The 17,871-nt window shown below is 47.4% G+C and overlaps 1 protein-coding gene across 3 annotated transcripts in view; it reads left to right on the top strand.

Moving 5' to 3' along the window:
- The first annotated feature begins 1,407 nt into the window (after window positions 1-1,407).
- LOC140217295 (nurim homolog) overlaps window positions 1,408-17,871 on the top strand; it is a 57,275-nt gene continuing 40,811 nt past the window's right edge. Inside the window, exons 1-4 of one of the 3 annotated variants that reach the window (XM_072287715.1) lie at window positions 2,257-2,581; window positions 4,429-4,468; window positions 4,608-4,765; window positions 4,820-4,984. In XM_072287715.1, the coding sequence (XP_072143816.1) occupies window positions 4,616-4,765; window positions 4,820-4,984 (315 nt within the window). In that variant the 5' untranslated portion in view covers window positions 2,257-2,581; window positions 4,429-4,468; window positions 4,608-4,615. Of the gene's footprint in view, window positions 1,533-2,256; window positions 2,582-4,428; window positions 4,469-4,607; window positions 4,766-4,819; window positions 4,985-17,871 lie in introns of those variants that run through there. The other 2 variants (XM_072287714.1, XM_072287713.1) reach the window with 2 other exon arrangements.

Raw genomic sequence — 17,871 nt, 5'->3', positions numbered from 1 at the left:
ATCTGGCGCTGTTGCGCTGTGGTATGCATGGGAATGCCGGTATGTTGTGGATTCGGATTGGCGTCGTTCTCGTAGAGACAGGACACCTTGAAGACGCGCTTGGCAAGTACCGTTCCGTCTGTCACAATGATTCATTTTCTACTAGAACAGCACGTGAAAAGCTGTTTAGCTTTATTATTACGCGAAAACATGTTTTGTTTAACTATGAGAACTTGTTATTGTGTGTAGGACTACATGTTACGTAAAAAGTATCAGCGGACCGCTAAAGTTGGAGGACAGACGACAAGGTTCGCGCTCGCTTTGAAACAGTTGGTCGTCTGTTCTTGCTTTTCTTCGCTTGGTCATGCATCGTGGGTGAGTAAAGATGTAATATGCGTGAATGAAAACATTTTATGAAGATTTTACTTGGAGAACGCGTTATTTGCGTAGCCATATCCACGTTTTAGACGAAGCCTCTTACAACACCAGCCAACACGAGCCTCGCAGACACATATCCCGTCATTCCCATGACGTCACCATAGACGGTGGCGCCAGATTACCCTCTAGGTGTTATAGTGAGAAACTATAAGCCCCGCCGTGCGCGCGTGATTAAGGCGGCCGTGCTCTATGCAATGCTTCCTCTAGAAAGATGCCTGCGGCGTCGCTCGCTTACCCACTGTAGCTGTCGCGCCTTGAGTTGCGGTCAGTTGTGAAGAGATGGCGCCACCTACTTCCCTATCTCCGCCAAGGGTGGCTGGGGGGGTGTGGGGCACGACCTACTGAACTCCAGACCTGCACAGATCTCCCTGCTCCAGCACGTCTGGTCTAGTTCGCCCTTTTTGCCGCTAGGGACAGAACATACAAGCAGAGTGGCGCTAGTTATAACCTGTTCGTTGTCGTCTGCTTCTGCGATCTGTTCAGCGCTCGTCTTGCCATTTCGGCAGGCACAAAGCGCTTGTATTGGCGGCAAATGAATAAATTCACAAATATACAAAATAAAACGGATATTTGCGAATGCTTTGCGTTCGAACAGTGAAACTAGAAGAGGAGGTGTGGTGCAACAAATGTAAACAACGAGCTTACGTGGCAGCTGCAATGCTAGATCGACGGCATAAATGTCCCTTTCCTAGCCTCCGTACACTCTAAGAAGAGATTACACCCTTTGGCGTGCCCCTTCTGCCACACAACGATAATCGTCATCTGCCTTGATGCGTTTCCTTTCGTTATCGCTGCGAGCCCGGAACTTTCCGGTAACGAACGGCACGCGCGTTATCAGAAGGGGCACTCCAAAGGGTGTAAACTGTTCTATGCTGATAACGCGCGTGCCGTTCGTTACCGGAAAGTTCCGGGCTCGCAGCGATAACGAAAGGAAACGCATCAAGGCAGATGACGATTATCGTTGTGTGGCAGAAGGGGCACGCCAAAGGGTGTAATCTCTTCTTAGAGTGTAAGACACTGGAAAAATTGTTTTAAAAGATTTATAAGATAATCTAGCTTTCTTGAGTTGATTACAGATAGCCTAATGTCGTAGATGACATTAGGATCAAGGAAAGGTGAGCATATCTTGTTTTTAATGTCGTTGGATGTCTATCTCAGTAGAAAGCTTGCAAAAGCGATCCCAATGCTTTAAAATGTGCTGCACTGCAGGCCTTAAATCATGTCACGGAACTCTTTTCAAACTGTAAAGCTAGCTTTTCTGCGTGGTACGGCGGCAGCATAACGGTGTTGCTTAAGATACGTACGCACTTAAGCTGCGTACGTAATTAACTTTTTGAACACACGACGCATTCACGGACAACTTTTAAGAGTTAAAATGAGTGGTAATCGTTCTGTCGTCGAACATTACGGTGGTTTCAAGTTTCTAAAGAGCGCAGAAGCGAATTTTACAACGTGTACAATGAAACTGTTGTGTACGTTGCAAACTCTATACACAATGTGATTTATAATAATCTGCTTGAAAAAGGCAATATGAGCGGCTATTTAATGCTATTTTAGAAAGCAGCGGACTACACGCTCCAACATTTTTTAGGTTCGGCAGTCAACTTTTGGAGCCAAGTGACAGATAAGCCTTGTGACATCACTGTCACTGTAGCAAAAATCATCAACTAGACAAGCAGTTCGTTACAACACAACAGCCGCCGTATACTAATCACAACGCCGCACCAGTCAACCGTAGAGTAGCAGACATAGAGTTTCTCACTACATTGTTATAGTGAGAAACTCTATGCCATGGCCCATAGAGTTGCCCCAAATTTTCTCTCTCTCTCCCCACTCTTACTCGCGCCTGCGCACAAACGACTGGCGATCCCTCAAATGAACGTCTCGTGCAAAAACATCGAACTCGAACAAGAGTGTACACTTTTCTATGGTGTACCTCTGCTGATTGTTGCCGCACGAAACTGGACCCGTTGCCGCGGATATTTGTCGTGCATGTGTAAAATAAAAGTAAGCAAAACGAGGGCCATGGCTATTCGGCGTGTCGTGAGCGTCGCTGCATCAATATTCGTCTTCGTTTTTGTTGTTTACACTGCTGCCGACCTTGCAAGTTTTCTGTCTTGGAGTTACGGCAGTTCTCGCAGTGCCGCGATCCAAATGTCTCACAGTGAGTATGTTATGTTGCATTTTGCTGGGGCACATTGTAATGCTCGTTTTAATACACGTGCCACCCGAAATAATCCATACGCGAAGAATGAACGTAACGTGTAACTGGAGCGAAAAAAAAAGCCATAGGGCTCTAAATGCACAAGAGTGCCAGAGACAAGGAGTAGCGCGCGCGTTCTCAGTAGATTAACAATGCACGCCGCGTGTCCGATGTAGTGGACAAAGAACGTTCGACAACGAGGAATGCAGCAGTAAATAAGTTGGAGTGCAAAGTGCACGCCACTGCGAATACCCGTCACCGTGGACGCCTGACGAGGTAGGGAGAGCGCACCAGCGCCTGCGCGTATCCCAAAGCGTTGCCACGGGGTTCAGAGAATTTTGGTGATAATTCGTAACTTTAGCAACGCGTTCCCCGATTTCTTCACGAAAATTATGTTAACGCAATCGTTAACATGAGAGTCTCGTAGCAACGCCAGTAAAACACTCGTACGTATCAAAACACATCATTATGCCTAATATTGAACAGGAAATTCAATGGCTAATTGCGTAAGGTGAATCTCTGTTTCCCTTAATTACTGTGTATCAAGCTCCATGTTTTGCAACGAGCGGAGAGGCATTAAAAAGAGATACTGCCACAGTGCATTGTCGCGCCGCTTCCATACAAAAGCGTCTTGAAAGCTATACATACGGCTACGCTCTCTATCGTATTTCTAGCGCAGATAACATATATATATATATATATATATATATATATATATATATATATATATATATATATATATATATATATATATGTACCTTGATTGTTCTGCTGCAGGGAAACATTTCTAGTTATCATGTTGGCTCAGTTATCAGTGCCGTTCGTTACACATTCATTGTCAGCAACAAGAACAAAGCGCATATGCAAATAACATTCATAATTCTTGATCTGAACCGGCACTTATTAAATGCAGATTATTATAACGTTCCGGCAGAATAAACCATCGAGGAAGTGATAACTTTCTGGCCCCTTGGTTAACCCCCTTTCTTCTCAAATAACAATATGCGTCCTGTGATGACTACAATACCATGATCGCAATTTACTTCCAAACATCTCTTCAAACAATTTGGACAGAGGGTCACCGAAATTGAGTGAAACTTGCATTATATGATACTATCGAAATTCTAGTACAAAGCTTCATTCCTGTATTTTTAATCTAGAATAACATAGCATGCCCGCAATGCCAAAAGTGTGATTGAGTGATGGGCGACTTGCAAACTAGTGCCTGTCCTCTTCCTTGTGTAGCCATGGCTGTACCACTCACTAGAAGATCTGGCTGGAAGACAACAGTTATCTTCACTGTTACATTGGCAAACAAGAAGGCACATGACACTGCACTGTCTTGGTTTTGTTCGAACCCGTTTTTAGTACTGTTTGTTTTGCCAAGTCATGTAAAAGCTAGTTCATCGACACACATTATGTAAACAAATCAATTTGTAAACAAAATTTTAGTTTTTTAATATCATTTCTAAGAATAGCATAATTTGATGCGAAATGCTGTATGTCTTAGCAATGAAGAACTTTTATGAGAAGTTGAGTAAAGTGTTGTTTTGGCAACACAAAAATGTGCATTCTCGTTGTTAAAGCATTCTTCTCCAGGAAATGGTAAGGGTTTGTCTTTGCTTGGTGTACAACCTCCACACACACACACACATTATATATATAGAGAGAGAGCGGGGTGAAGGAGGGGAAGGAGTGGTAGTTGTCGGCGTCAAACCGCTCTGAAACACATGCCTGGCTATGCCACTGGTCACGTCTGTAGTTCGCAGCCAGCAGTAGAGGCATGCTGCACTCTCGCATTTATGCAGATTCGCCTGGTGAGCTGATCACAAGCTGGGATTGTGTATTGTGAGTATCCTCTATGCAAAAATAGCAACAGGTCGGAGACTATCAGATTAGCATAGATTCGTTACTATTGCTTGTATTTACCACTACACAGTTTCTTGCACTCTTGAGTGCATTTGTGGCCCCTTCCTGACTGATGCAGGCCCCCTGATGTGCATGCTGTGGGACATTGGCCTTGCGCTGCAGTTCTGCTTCCAGCACAGTGTTCTTTGCTGGCCAAAAGTATGCAGAGCATTTGAAAGCCTCTGTGGAGTTCTCTCAAGAAGTGTTTACTTGCTTACCAGCTGCCTGTCACTAAAGGTAACAATGTCGGTGGTGGTCCACAGCCGGGTGTACAGAACAACACTGTTTTAGCTCCTGATTCTGCTGTGGCTGCCAGTAGACAGTCACACTCTGTGGGCCATCGAGGAGGGTTCTCCTCTCTGGAGGACACTTCCTGCTACCCATGGTGTCTGCTGGGCTGTCATCTACATTGGCTGCGTCATCACAGACCTTGGTGAACTGGCTGGCATCAAACAGGTAAGGCTGAAGTGTATCCCTCATTCTAGAACTCCACAAGCATTCCTGAAGTCAAGTTAATTCTCCCTTCGCATTCACCTTGGGGAAGTCTTGGCAAGCTGTTTATTAGACTATGTGTAGAACTTACATATGAAGTCTTACTTTGCTTACCCGAGAAAATATGCAATCTGCACTGAAAAAAGAAGGGTTAACTAATGCATGTAATTGTGCACTAAGGCAGATTGCTAGTACTGGTCTGCTTTTCTTGGAACCAGTGGTGTGATTCATGATTTCTAGGAAAAGTACATGTATTGAATATGAGTGGCCTTAATTTCAAAATTGAAACATACTAAAAGCTACTAATCTGGAAAAGGTTCTGTATCATGTGCTGAATGCATGCTTTTGCAAAGGCATATGTTATTAAAAGCAGCTGCATAGATTCTGCAGTTTGTAATGAAATCGGTGAAGGTATAACATTGAGAGCCTGTGTATGACATGCAAACATGTATACATATGGCAGCCATGTCATTTCTGCACTGAAATGAAATTCTTCAAAAATGGTTAGTCTCGCAACAGCGTTATTACACCTTGCAAGTGAATGGCACTTTAGAAATTTGGGTATACTGCTAGCACAAGAAAGACATGCAGCACACAAGGGTGGTGAATTAGGCACATTGAAAAGACATCTTGTAAATATACCGCAAAATGCCTCTTCCATAGTCAGCATTTTATAACAATGTTTAAGGGCAGTAAGAACAGCAAAATACAAAATTTTATTCTTGCAAATTATGAACATGTGCTTGCCTTGCATTGATTGTGACTAAATATATATATATATATATATATATATATATATATATATATATATATATATATATATATATATATATATATATATATATATATATATATGTGTGTGTGTGTGTGTGTGTGTGTGTGTGTGTGTGTGTGTGTGTGTGTGTGTGTGTGTGTGTGTGTGTGTGTGTGTAGGGTAATGAATGGCTTGTCCTGCTTTGCATAGATTGACTAGAATACATATATTATGAATAGCATGTCTAAAAAAACTAACCCCACATCATAACAGGGCTAAGGAGGAAGAAAGGCGTGTGTCAGCTGGTGGTAGGCCCTGTGGCTCTTGAAGAATCTTGCCAGTAAAAAAAATATGATAAAAAAGAGCAGACTCATTTCGAGCAAAACCACTAAAAAAGAGCTGACATAAGCATGGCTAAGAAATAATCTCTACATATTAAAAATAATAGCGAAGACACTATGCAAAAAGAGACTCTCCCCCATTGACAGCTGTCAAGGGTGCATAACTGTATAGTTTCTGTAAAGCACACACCACTTTCAAGCATTATAGGACTGATGCCATGCTAGTTCTATGAAATTATGATATTTTAGGACCTCAGTTAGCACTCATGATGCATAGCTGCTTGTTTTATGCCTGGCTTTTCGCTGGCTGTCTCCGCAAGACTGTACAATGGCATAGAAAACAAATACAACACAAACAAGCACCATCATTCAGAGACCAAAAATATAGGAGTGCAGAAACAAATGCAGGCATAAGCATAGTACCATAAGACTAGTATAACTCATTCTATAATTTAAAATGCCTCTCCACGTTCATGCAAAGCATCTCCTATGTTCTTTTGCTACATGGAAGTAGACAGTTATTATAGCTTTCCTTTACTTTGCATCTTGCAAGCAAATGGCCCTGAACATCAATTACAACTGCAATGACTGCATGTCATGCTTTACTTGGGGTTCCCAAAATTTATTGTGTCTAAAGTATTATCCATCAAAATGTATACAAGTTTCCCTATGACCACAGTAAAGCATGATGTCACAACAGCATGCATAGATGGTCCTTGGAAGCTATCTGGCCATTGTCAAAACTGATGTATGTAGGGATTAGAATCCGAAGATAAAATAATAATTCCATGCCATGCACTGAATTCTTATATGGAACCAACATTTGATATTATTGAGATGTAAGCATACTAAATGAGGCTCACTTAGTAACATCAGTGTAGTTTAATTTTCTGTGTAAAAACTAATTGAACACTAAGCTTAAGGCAACATGCTGACTTCTAACCCGCTCGCAAACTGCAATTCTTCAACCAGGCGGCTGTCATGTTGGTGTGCCATCTCCCTTTGCGCCTCCTATCAGTTTGTCGGAGCAGATAGGTGCAAACTTTGAACTTGCATTGCTACAAGCTGCTGGAAGTGTGTGCTGCTGATGTGCGTCAGAGAAAAGCCTACGAAACCACTGTAACAGCTTTAGTGAAGCAGACATGCTCCTGTGCTTTTCCATTGAAGAAGACGATGAAGACAACCACCATGATTGCTTGAGTGTCTCTGCTGCTGGCTGACACTCACACTCATCTTTAAACACAGCTTTCAAGCTTGCACACTACCCTTCAAAGTCAGCTTGTCTCATGAACAGAATGGGCTTTGACAAAAATAAATTAGTTCAATAACGCATTTGTGCCAGGCAAAGGGCCTACGAGAGTAAGGATGAATGAGGATGGACCTCAAACTGCAGCTGGAAAAGGGCTTCAGTTTCCGGGTAACAGAATTATGTTTTCTTGTATATTCGTATTACAATCCGAAGCTATTACGTCTGCAGCGTGAGTGTAAGCCGTACTTTACACATTTTCTGATGCAATTTACTTTTAAACATTAAGTTAGCTAAATAAGGCAATTGCACTTGGCGAATGGCCTAGGAGAATAAAGATTTATGCTGCACTTCCACATGCGTGCATGTGCGCATGACATACATCTCTTTTGGTGGTGGTGGTGCTTGTGTAACATCATTTAATGTCAGTTGGGCTGGTGATACTTGCCTAATGTCCACACCAGCTTCGCTGTACATCCACTTTCACAGGGTGGAATGGAGGTGGACCTTCTTTTTATTCTCCATCACAAGATGAACGCAGTGGACGTATATAAAATGCATGTGCTTACGTCTCGATGCAATCAGTTGGAGGGACGCAGATATGTTATTCCCATCGTGATGCAGTCCTAGGACCGTGAATGAAGTAATATATGTGTGAAGTAATATATGTGAAAAAAAAAAATGGTGTAGCTCACGTTTATATAATTACAGCACCAGCTTAAAAAGTTGGCAATCTTCGACCATGAGGAAACTGCGGCAACTCAGTGAGAAGCCGTTTCCGATGTAACAATTTTAGCACAGACAATCATTGCTAACAGCATTCAATAATCCTACACCAACTAAAATGTCATCTCAACTAGATGAGTTTATTAAGTTGTGTCCGTGACATCGGACATGCCGGGAGTAAATTCGAAAGAGTAACTGACACGCAGTAATTAATGTGAAACAATTAACCAAATTGGTCATGGTGCTAAAACTGTGCAACAGAGCTTTCAAAAGAGGTAATAACTTTCATCGCTTACTCAAATGAAGCTGCACCTTCAACACAGAAACACACAAACAACGCGATCATGCGACGTGTGCACGAAACTGACCTGTTGAACTCGTTAGAAAGCGCAGAAGCCAGGCGGAGGCACCAGAGGCAATGCATGCAAGCGGCCAAGCCACAATTGCGCACCAACTGTTGCACCACGCCGTGTTATATTAGCCTGTGAAAATTTATTCAAAATGTTTTTGTTAATACTTATACTTTTTTTAATTACACAGTAATTGGTCATATTTTTATTGGAAGCTCTTGTTGTACTGCCATCAAGGGCACACGAAACTATGGCCCGGCTTTCAGTTTGGGCTGACACGGTGGATTTGAATTGGCAGAAATTGGAATACGTGCTGTCACTGTATAACTTACAGTGAGCCTTGCGAACTTGTCTCGCGCATATACATTGAAGTACACTAGTTGATTATTATATTTTGCCTAGTGCTGTCATATAACGATAACATACCGATATTATCATACCACTGATGGCGTTGTCGAAGGAATTGTTTCAAGCCGGTGGTAAAAAGAATGTGCACAAATTTTGCTTGTAACACTTGGAGATCAACTTTCAAAATGCACACTAGAGCCTGTATGTCTCCATCAGGTCTTACAACAGAAGTATTCAAGACATTTAAGCTGTACAAAAGACATCTAATCTTGAGCTTAATACCTCTGTCAAGCAGGCAAGTTAAGTGCACTTACTGGGAGTGCACTCCAGGACCTTGAGTGACACTTTAGCTTACACAGTGCTAAACAGTAAAACAGAGCACACTCGCACAAAAAAAAATGGCGACAGATGAAAATAATGTTTTTTGAAAAGGTAGATTAAAATAAAAAACTTTATAAAAATTGATTGCTTCATTTGTACTATAAATAAAAAACAATCTTAATCTATATTTACTCAACAAAAAACGAAAATATTTTTATCATAAGAGCGTTACAAGTCAAGGCCGGCCAAGATGAATGCCTAGCCAATCCAGAACAATATGGTGGTGTGTGACGTGACAAGGTGGCATTTAATCCTGCTAGAACAGAATATCCGTGAGTTCTGATTATTTTGTTAAAAGGTGTTCAACAGCTAGAATGAACTTCTGTGTCCTTTTTCTATGCATTACATTTTGTATTGTTGAAATCGCTGGCAGCGAGGCTTTGCACTCAACCAGCAAAGTGCGTTCCGTGAATGCACTCTGACCGGAGTGCACTCTTTTCTGAGTACACTCCACTTGCAACGTTTAGATTTGGGAGAGTGCACTTAAAACCGAGTCCACTCTCCGTAAGTGCACTTAACTTGCCCGCTTGACAAGGGTATAACTTACACTAGCTGAGTCAAGTTAGGCCAAGCTAAGTCAGGAACGCTTGTAGCTGACTTTTGCCTCCTGGCAATATATATATATATATATCAATCAGGATGGTTGGTGTTTTTCAGGTCTGGTCCAGAGGCAACCAGCTGAATGTCATCTTCCTTATCTATTCCCCTTATCCATGGTCATTCGCACTCTTTCTGCCCCCTGTTATGAGAGCTTGTGACATTTTCCCGTTGGCAGACAAAGCCTGCTAGGCAAGTCAGTCAGTTGCAAATGGATTGTAGGGCTTCAGGCAGACAACGTGCGTGGCTTTGGTTTTGGCTATGTGTCTCCTGTTTGTGAGGCATGCTGAGGCGTTGACATAGGACCCAACATAGTGGGCCAAGAACTTCTGGCACAACCCGTGCTTCCGTAAAAGCGTCCAGAGCTACACAAGATCACCAGGATCTAAATATACATGTAGGCAACGGCTGTCGTAGCGGGTCTTTGACCAGTCCTGTGAAGCCAGGGTGCGTAACCGAGAAAGGCGTCGCACTACTGCTCGTCAGGGGATCTTGGTAATAGAGCCACTGTCATGAGTGAACTAAGGAAACATGATGTCAAGCGTGTAGTGAGGCGGACGAGACATAAAGAAGGAAAAACAGTGAGTAACCGGTGGTCTCATGTCTTGCGGTGTTGAATGCATAGATGACAAAAGGATACTGTCCCAGTTCTTATGTGCGGAATCGACATACATGGATAGCACGTTGGCAAGCGTTCTGTTTGCCTGTTCAACCAGACCATTAGTTTGTGGATGGTATGGCGTCGAATGACAGAAGCTAGATGACCACAGACGAAGGGTCTCTTCGACAACGTCTGCAGTAAATTGTCTCCCACAATCGCTGATTATGATGCAAGGAGGCCCATGTCAGAGAATGATGGAATATAGCAAGAAAAGATAAACTTCTGTTGCTGTTGCCGATGGCAGAGCTGTCATCTCACAATAGCCGGTCAGGTGGTCTACACATACAATAATCCAACGATTGCCACTGCAGGATTGTGGGAAGGGGCCCAGCAGCTCTATACCAACTTGTTTGAAAGGGGTGCTGGAAGGCGAAACTAGCTGAAGTCGACCATGCTGTGTGTTTGTGGATCGCTTGCAACGCTGGCATTTGGTGCAGCTGGCAACATATCGCTCAGTATTGCGTGTGCGGCTAGGGCTGAAGGCAAGCTCTGGATCTAGCTCGACGCAGTCACTTTGTATTACTCCCCAACCTGTAGCGTGGGAATCTAGGCTACGTCAGGTTCGAACGAATAAGGCAACCAGCGGTGTCAACTGTAATAAGGTTTATTGCTACCAGCAGTAAAAAACACTGGCAGAGGTACGTTCTCTCTGTAATAGTAATAAATAGGCTGGCCTCGTTGCCCGGGATAGTCAGGCAAACGAGGTCACTCACGGGTTGCGGCAGGTACTCCAGTCCGGCAGGTTAGGGGTCCGACGTCAGAGAGAGGGTGGTCTCACCCGGTGGCACTGTCTTGTACTTTTTTACCTGGGCGAAGGGAATGACCTCCTTGGCCGTCAGCTACCTGCCCGCGAGTCGGGGAGGAAGGGTGCGCGCGCGTCGCGAGAGCGAGGAAGAAGCGGGGGAGGGCGTAGTGCGCCTCTCCCGTGTCCATGCCGGCTTTGACCAACACAGTTCTCTAGAGGGTCGTCGTCGCGTCGTCTCAACGCGACGACGCGGGGGAAGATGGGCGCGTGTGCTCCCCACATGTGACGCATCTTGGGCCAGTAAAAGCGCTCTTGAGCACGGTAGAATGTTCTTGCAGAGCCAAGAAGGCCTGAATTTGGATTGTCGTGCATAGCACATCGTACTTAAATGCGGAGGATCTTGCGGACAACCAAAGGGTAGCGCACGCCAGTGGTCAAGTAGCTCATCTTACACAGGACGCCATCATGTAGGCAAAAGCGGATATCTTCTGAAGGCTACCTACCTACCTACTTTTGTCATCGCACGCTGGTCGGTCGGTCGGTCGGTCGGTCGGTCGGTCAGTAGGCAGGCAGGCAGGCAGGCAGGCAGGCAGGCAGGCAGGCAGGCAGGTAGGTAGGTAGGTAGGTAGGTAGGTAGGTAGGTAGGTAGGTAGGTAGGTAGGTAGGTAGCCTTCAGAAGATATTGACACGTGTACTTATCTTTATCGGGCGACCACGTTTGGCCGCCTAACAAATGTTATCGCGCAGCGCAGTACGCGCCCGCATGTAATAGAAGTTTCTGGAATGTTATCGTACACTGTCTTTCACCGCAACTTGCGTAACCTGATTGCATGTATGCGCGACGCGAATAGTGTAGAACTTTGTGGAAGACACGCGGGTCCCATCGGTTAATCTGGAACAGCGGACATTGTTTAACTGCGCAGTTAAACAATGTTCGCTAATATCAACCAACTCGCCCAACAACAAGCTCTTCTAAACTAATCTGGAACATTCGACGACTGATCTATAAAAGCCGACGCGCTTGACCCGCTGATCAGATTTTTCGACGATCGCCGACTGTGTTCGCCGCTTTCGTTGTGCTATAAGTGTAGCCTGTTTTGTGGGCACAGGTTCGCCCAATAAAATCTAGTTTTGCCTTTCACAGTATTGCTACTGTGTTCTTAACGTCACCACCACGTGACATCTGGTGGAGGTGCTTTACGTTGATGTACCGGACGCCCCCGACAAGCCGTAATCCAAGCCCGGACCGCAAAGACAACACCAGCGCCGTCCCGGAACATCGAGCAAGCCGCCGTCTTCAACAGCTGCCCCCGGAGCACGGACTTCTACCTGAGAAGACCAAGAAGATTGTGGCCAAGGAAACCCCAATGGCAGCCCCAGCGTCCCCCATCGTGCTGCAGCAGCCCAGGGAGCCTCCGACGTTCCGCGGTTCAACATTCGAGGACCCGGAAACCTGGCTCGAGACGTATGAGAGGGTCGCCGCATTTAACAGCTGGAACAGCGACAACAAACTGCGTCATGTCTATTTCGCATTGGAGGACGCCGCCAGGACGTGGTTCGAGAATCAAGAAGCCACCTTGACGACGTGGGACCTGTTCCGAAGCGGCTTCCTGCAAACATTTACAAGCATCGTGCGAAAAGAGCGAGCCCAAGCTCTACTGGAGACCAGAGCGCAGCTGCCGAATGAGACGATCGCAATCTTCACTGAGGAAATGACACGTCTGTTCCGCCTCGCCGACCCGGAAATGTCAGAGGAGAAGAAAGTCCGCCTACTGATGCGTGGTGTAAAGGAGGAACTTTTCGCCGGAATGGTAAGAAGCCCACCGAAGACCGTCGACGAGTTTCTTCGTGAGGCGACGAACATCGAGAAGACACTGGAATTGCGGAACCGGCAATTCGACCGACGCACCAAGCCCACAAGCTACGCCGGCGTTCAATCAATGGCCACCGACAACCTGCGCGAGACCATCCGGGCAGTCGTACGAGAGGAGCTTCAGAAGATCTTCCCTTCCTCGCAACCTCAAGTGGCCTCAATCGCCGAAGTTGTCAAAGAAGAAGTCCAGCGATCGCTCGGAGTTCCCGAGGTACAATCACACAATCATCGCAGCCCCAGCCAGAAGCGATGACCTACGCCGCCGTCGCCCGCCGTCAAGGTCCCCCTCCACGACCGCGCCAGGGCCCTGTAACGGCGCAATTCCGTCCACAACTGCCGCCGCCGCCAGCACGCCCACCCGTCGCCCAGCGCAGCTACCCGAGGAAGACAGACGTTTGGCGCGCTCCTGACCACGCCCGCTCTACTACCACTGCGGGGAAGCCGGCCATGTGTACCGCCGATGCCCATACCGCGACCTGGGATTGCGAGGGTTCGCCGTCAATGCACCGCGCCCTCGGGTAGGTGAACGCCCTCGTGACATCGCCGACTACCTTGCCGCTACTCAGCGGAGCCCTCGACGGCCGTCCCGTTCGCCGTCACCAGGCCGCTACCTGTCGCCGCAGCGCCGACCATACACCGGCCCAGCCCGGGGCCGCTCTGCGAGCCCATATCCGGAAAACTAAAAGCAGCAACCGATGGAGGTGCGGTTGCTGTTCGTCGAACTGACGAAGATCCTCCACCACCGACGAAGACGCAGAAGAGACCATCCCGACGACATAATAACGACACGCCGCCGTCCCGACGAAATCAGGAAGCCAAGACTACACCGACGAAAGACGACTTGACGACGTGACGTTCCAGCTCCAGTTCAACACGACGCAGCCGTGATCCGAAGCCAAGACCCAACTGCAACGCCAGACAAAGAACCACCGACCTCGACGTACTTCTCGACGGCCACGCAGTCACTGCCTTAGTCGACACAGGGGCCGATTACTCCGTAATGAGTGGACACATCGCCGCCCAGTTGAAGAAGGTTAAGACTGCATGGGAGGGCCCCCAAATTCGGACCGCTGGAGTACACCTCATTACGCCGACTGGAATCTGCACGGCAAGAATAACCGTTCATGATCGGACTTACCCTGCCACCTTCGTCATCCTCCAACAGTGTTCACGAGACGTCATTCTCGGCATGGACTTCCTGAACCAACACGGCGCAATCATAGACCTGAAGTCAAAATTGATAACACTGTCGGAAGATCAAGCGATACCGCCGGAGAGCTTTCGTAGTCACCACGCCTTGAGTGTTCTCGCAGATCAAGTGAGCATCCCGCCTCGCTCGAGCATTGTTATTTCCGTCGGCACCGAAACACCCGCTGACGTAGAAGGCGTCATCGAAGGCGACCAATGTCTACTGCTAGACCGTGAAATTTGCGTCGCAAGAGGGATCGCTCGACTGCATGAAGGGAAAACTGAAGTGTTGCTGACAAACTTCAGCCAGGAGTTCAAGCACATCAACAAGGGTACGACGATCGCGTACATTGAGGAAATTCTGGAAACCAGTAATGCGTTTGTCCTCTCGGATTCTGCCGCATCTACCCCGACGACGATGGTTCCCGAACCAGACTACGACATTAATCCAAGTCTCCCCGTGATTAAGCAACAGCAGCTCAGAAGTCTGCTCCGACGATACAAAGGCTGCTTTTCGACATCATCGAGGATTCAACAAACGCCAGTCGCCAAGCATCGCATAATCACCGAGGAATGCGCTCGACCACTCCGCCAGAGCCCTTACCGAGTTTCGCTGCGAGAACGTGCAGCTATAAGAGAACAAGTCGACGAAATTCTGCGCAACGACATCATCCAGCCGTCGAAAAGCCCGTGGGCATCCCCTGTTGTCCTGGTGAAGAAAAAGGACGGAACCCTACGTTTCTGCGTCGATTATCGTCGTCTGAACAAGATCACGAAGAAGGACGTATACCCCCTCCCACGAATAGACGACGCATTGGATCGGCTCTGCAACGCTAAATACTTCTCGTCGATGGACCTCAAGTCTGGCTATTGGCAAATAGAAGTCGACGAAAGAGATCGCGAAAAGACGGCCTTCATCACCCCAGACGGCCTCTACGAGTTCACGGTGATGCCATTCGGACTGTGCTCGGCGCCTGCACGTTCCAGCGCGTCATGGACACGGTGTTAGCAAGACTGAAGTGGCAGACCTGTCTCGTTTATTTGGATGACGTCGTCGTCTTCGCCGGAAATTTCGACGATCACCTCGGGCGGCTTGCGACAGTACTAGAGGCCATCAAGTCGTCAGGGCTTACTCTAAAGGCGGAAAAATGCCGCTTCGCTTACGATGAGCTTCTGTTCCTAGGCCACGTAATCAGCAAATCTAGTGTCCGTCCAGACCCGCAAAAGACAGCTGCCATCGCACAGTTCCCGCAACCCGTCAACAAGAAGGCAGTGCGTAGATTCCTTGGCATGTGTGCCTACTACAGGCGCTTTGTGAAGGACTTTTCACGCATCGCCGAGCCGTTGATACGTCTAACTAAAGGTGATGTTGAGTTCAAGTGGGAAACGCCGCAGGCCGACGCACTTGAAGAACTCAAACGACGCATGCAGTCGCCGCCGGTACTTGCGCACTTCGACGAGTACGCCGATACTGAAGTCCATACTGACGCCAGTAGCCTAGGCCTCGGTGCCGTTCCAGTCCAGAGGAGAAACGGAGTCGAACAGGTGATAGCTTACGCTAGCCGGTCGCTGTCAAAAGCGGAAGGCAACTATTCTACGACCGAAAAGGAATGCCTCGCCATCGTTTGGGCTACAGCTAAATTTCGCCCTTATCTTTATGGCAGGCCATTCAAAGTCGTCAGTGACCATCATGCGTTGTGTTGGCTAGCGAATATAAAGGATCCTTCCGGACGACTGGCGCGGTGGAGCCTCAGACTACAAGAATACGACATCACTGTAACCTTCAAGTCCGGACGAAAACACTCCGATGCCGATTGCCTATCACACGCACCCATTGACCCGCCGCCGCAAGATGACGAGAATGACGACGCCTTCCTTGGAATGGAAGGCATCGAGGAGTGTGGACGCACTCGCATCACGCTCCGCAATTTCCATGTTTTTCGTGTGGTCCAGTTCTTCGAACCTACGAAAAGTGCACCTCATCGTTTCCGGGAAGTCAAGCGGCAGCCGGGGAGGCCAGAATTTTTGCCCTTGGACCATTTTTCGCGGAAATACGACCAAGGGATTGCTACCTCTACAAGTGAGCCAGTGTAAGCCTACCGACGAGTAGTGAGCGGCGGCAGCCGCGACGCCGGCTGCGACTCCGTCACCGCCGCGACGCCGACGCAGATGGCGTCTCAAACTCCTGCGCGTTGTGCGAAAAGCGGTTCAGCGGGAAGAGCCTCGACCAGCCATTATTCCAACACCGTAGAGCACATGGATTGCACGGACATCCGACCGCACCAGGTGATGACCACCGACGCAGGGATAAGCCCATCACCGTCCACCATCAACAGCGGTGAGAATACGACCGACAAACGCATTCAAGACGCCCAAGAGGGATGGACCACAGTTGTGTCCGTCAGGGAAAGAAAGATGCAACGGAGAGAATGTGCGCAGGAGCACCGGAAGAACGAATCTCCAAAGAACGCAGACAAGCCAAGATTTTGCCCGAGATGCAACGGGAAGAAACTACCACCCTTACCAAAGGACGATTTCAAGGTCATTGTGAGACCGCATCAAGGATTCCCGCTTCGAGCAATTACAACTCCCGTGATGGCCCGTGCTATTATAGAGGCTTGCAATGAAAAGATCCAAGGTAAGCAGTTTCTGCTACCTATTAAGCCTGGATCGAACATTGTAATTGTTTCAACCCCAGAAAAGGAAGTCGCAAACACATTGCGCCAGATTACATCACTCAAGATAAATGGAAAACCCCATGCGGTGAAAGCGTATGTAGCTCTGGGGGACGGAGCAGTACGGGGGGTAATCCACGGACTCACCCCACATACGCCCTCAGACGTCCTTAAATCGAAAATCAGAGCGCGCACGCTAAATGTGGAAGTCGCTCACGCACGAATGCTGGGGGACACTACGAGTGCCGTCATTGTATTCTTCGGAAACCTAGTACCAAGATATGTGTACTACGAGGGAGGCGAAATGGCCTGCTATCCGTACCGAAATACAGTGCAAATCTGCAAAACATGTCAAAGGATGGGTCACAGAACTGATGTGTGCCCACAAGCGGAACTGTGTGTGTGTAGGATTTGTGGAACGGAAGATCCTGCAGACGGACAGGAATGTAACCCGAGGTGTGCCTCGTGCGGTGAAGCCCACCTAATGGGGGACCGAAGCTGCAGAAAGCGTCTAAAACAGGTTCGCCGACCAGAACCGTCGTCAGGACGCCAAGAACGGAAGCCATCAAAGGAACGCAGCCTCAAGCGTAAACAAAGGTGGTTCGAGTCGGAGGAAGAAGAGCACGGATATACCACGGAAAGATCTATTCCCTTCGACCAGGAAAATTTCCCGGATGTACACCGTCAAGAAACCGGGCGGGGACCAGAGAAGTCCAAGATGAAGAAAGCAACACCTCAACACCCTCAGTCCAGGGAAACCATTGGCCAACCACAAATGGTGGCACCAAAGGTAAGCTGGGCGCAAGTTGCAGCTCCCACTGCACAACATCATACGAATCACAAATCGGTAGCGGATCAGAAACTTATAGAAGAAAATAGATCACTAAAAGCCAGTCTGGCAGAATTGAAGAAAGAGGTGGCTGCCCTTAAGCAAACAATACACGACTTCGCAAACAAAACAAAAGA

This window comes from Dermacentor andersoni, chromosome 4 (assembly GCF_023375885.2).
Source record: "Dermacentor andersoni chromosome 4, qqDerAnde1_hic_scaffold, whole genome shotgun sequence".
Taxonomy (NCBI): domain Eukaryota; kingdom Metazoa; phylum Arthropoda; class Arachnida; order Ixodida; family Ixodidae; genus Dermacentor; species Dermacentor andersoni.
This window is presented reverse-complemented; position numbering and strand designations above follow the sequence as displayed.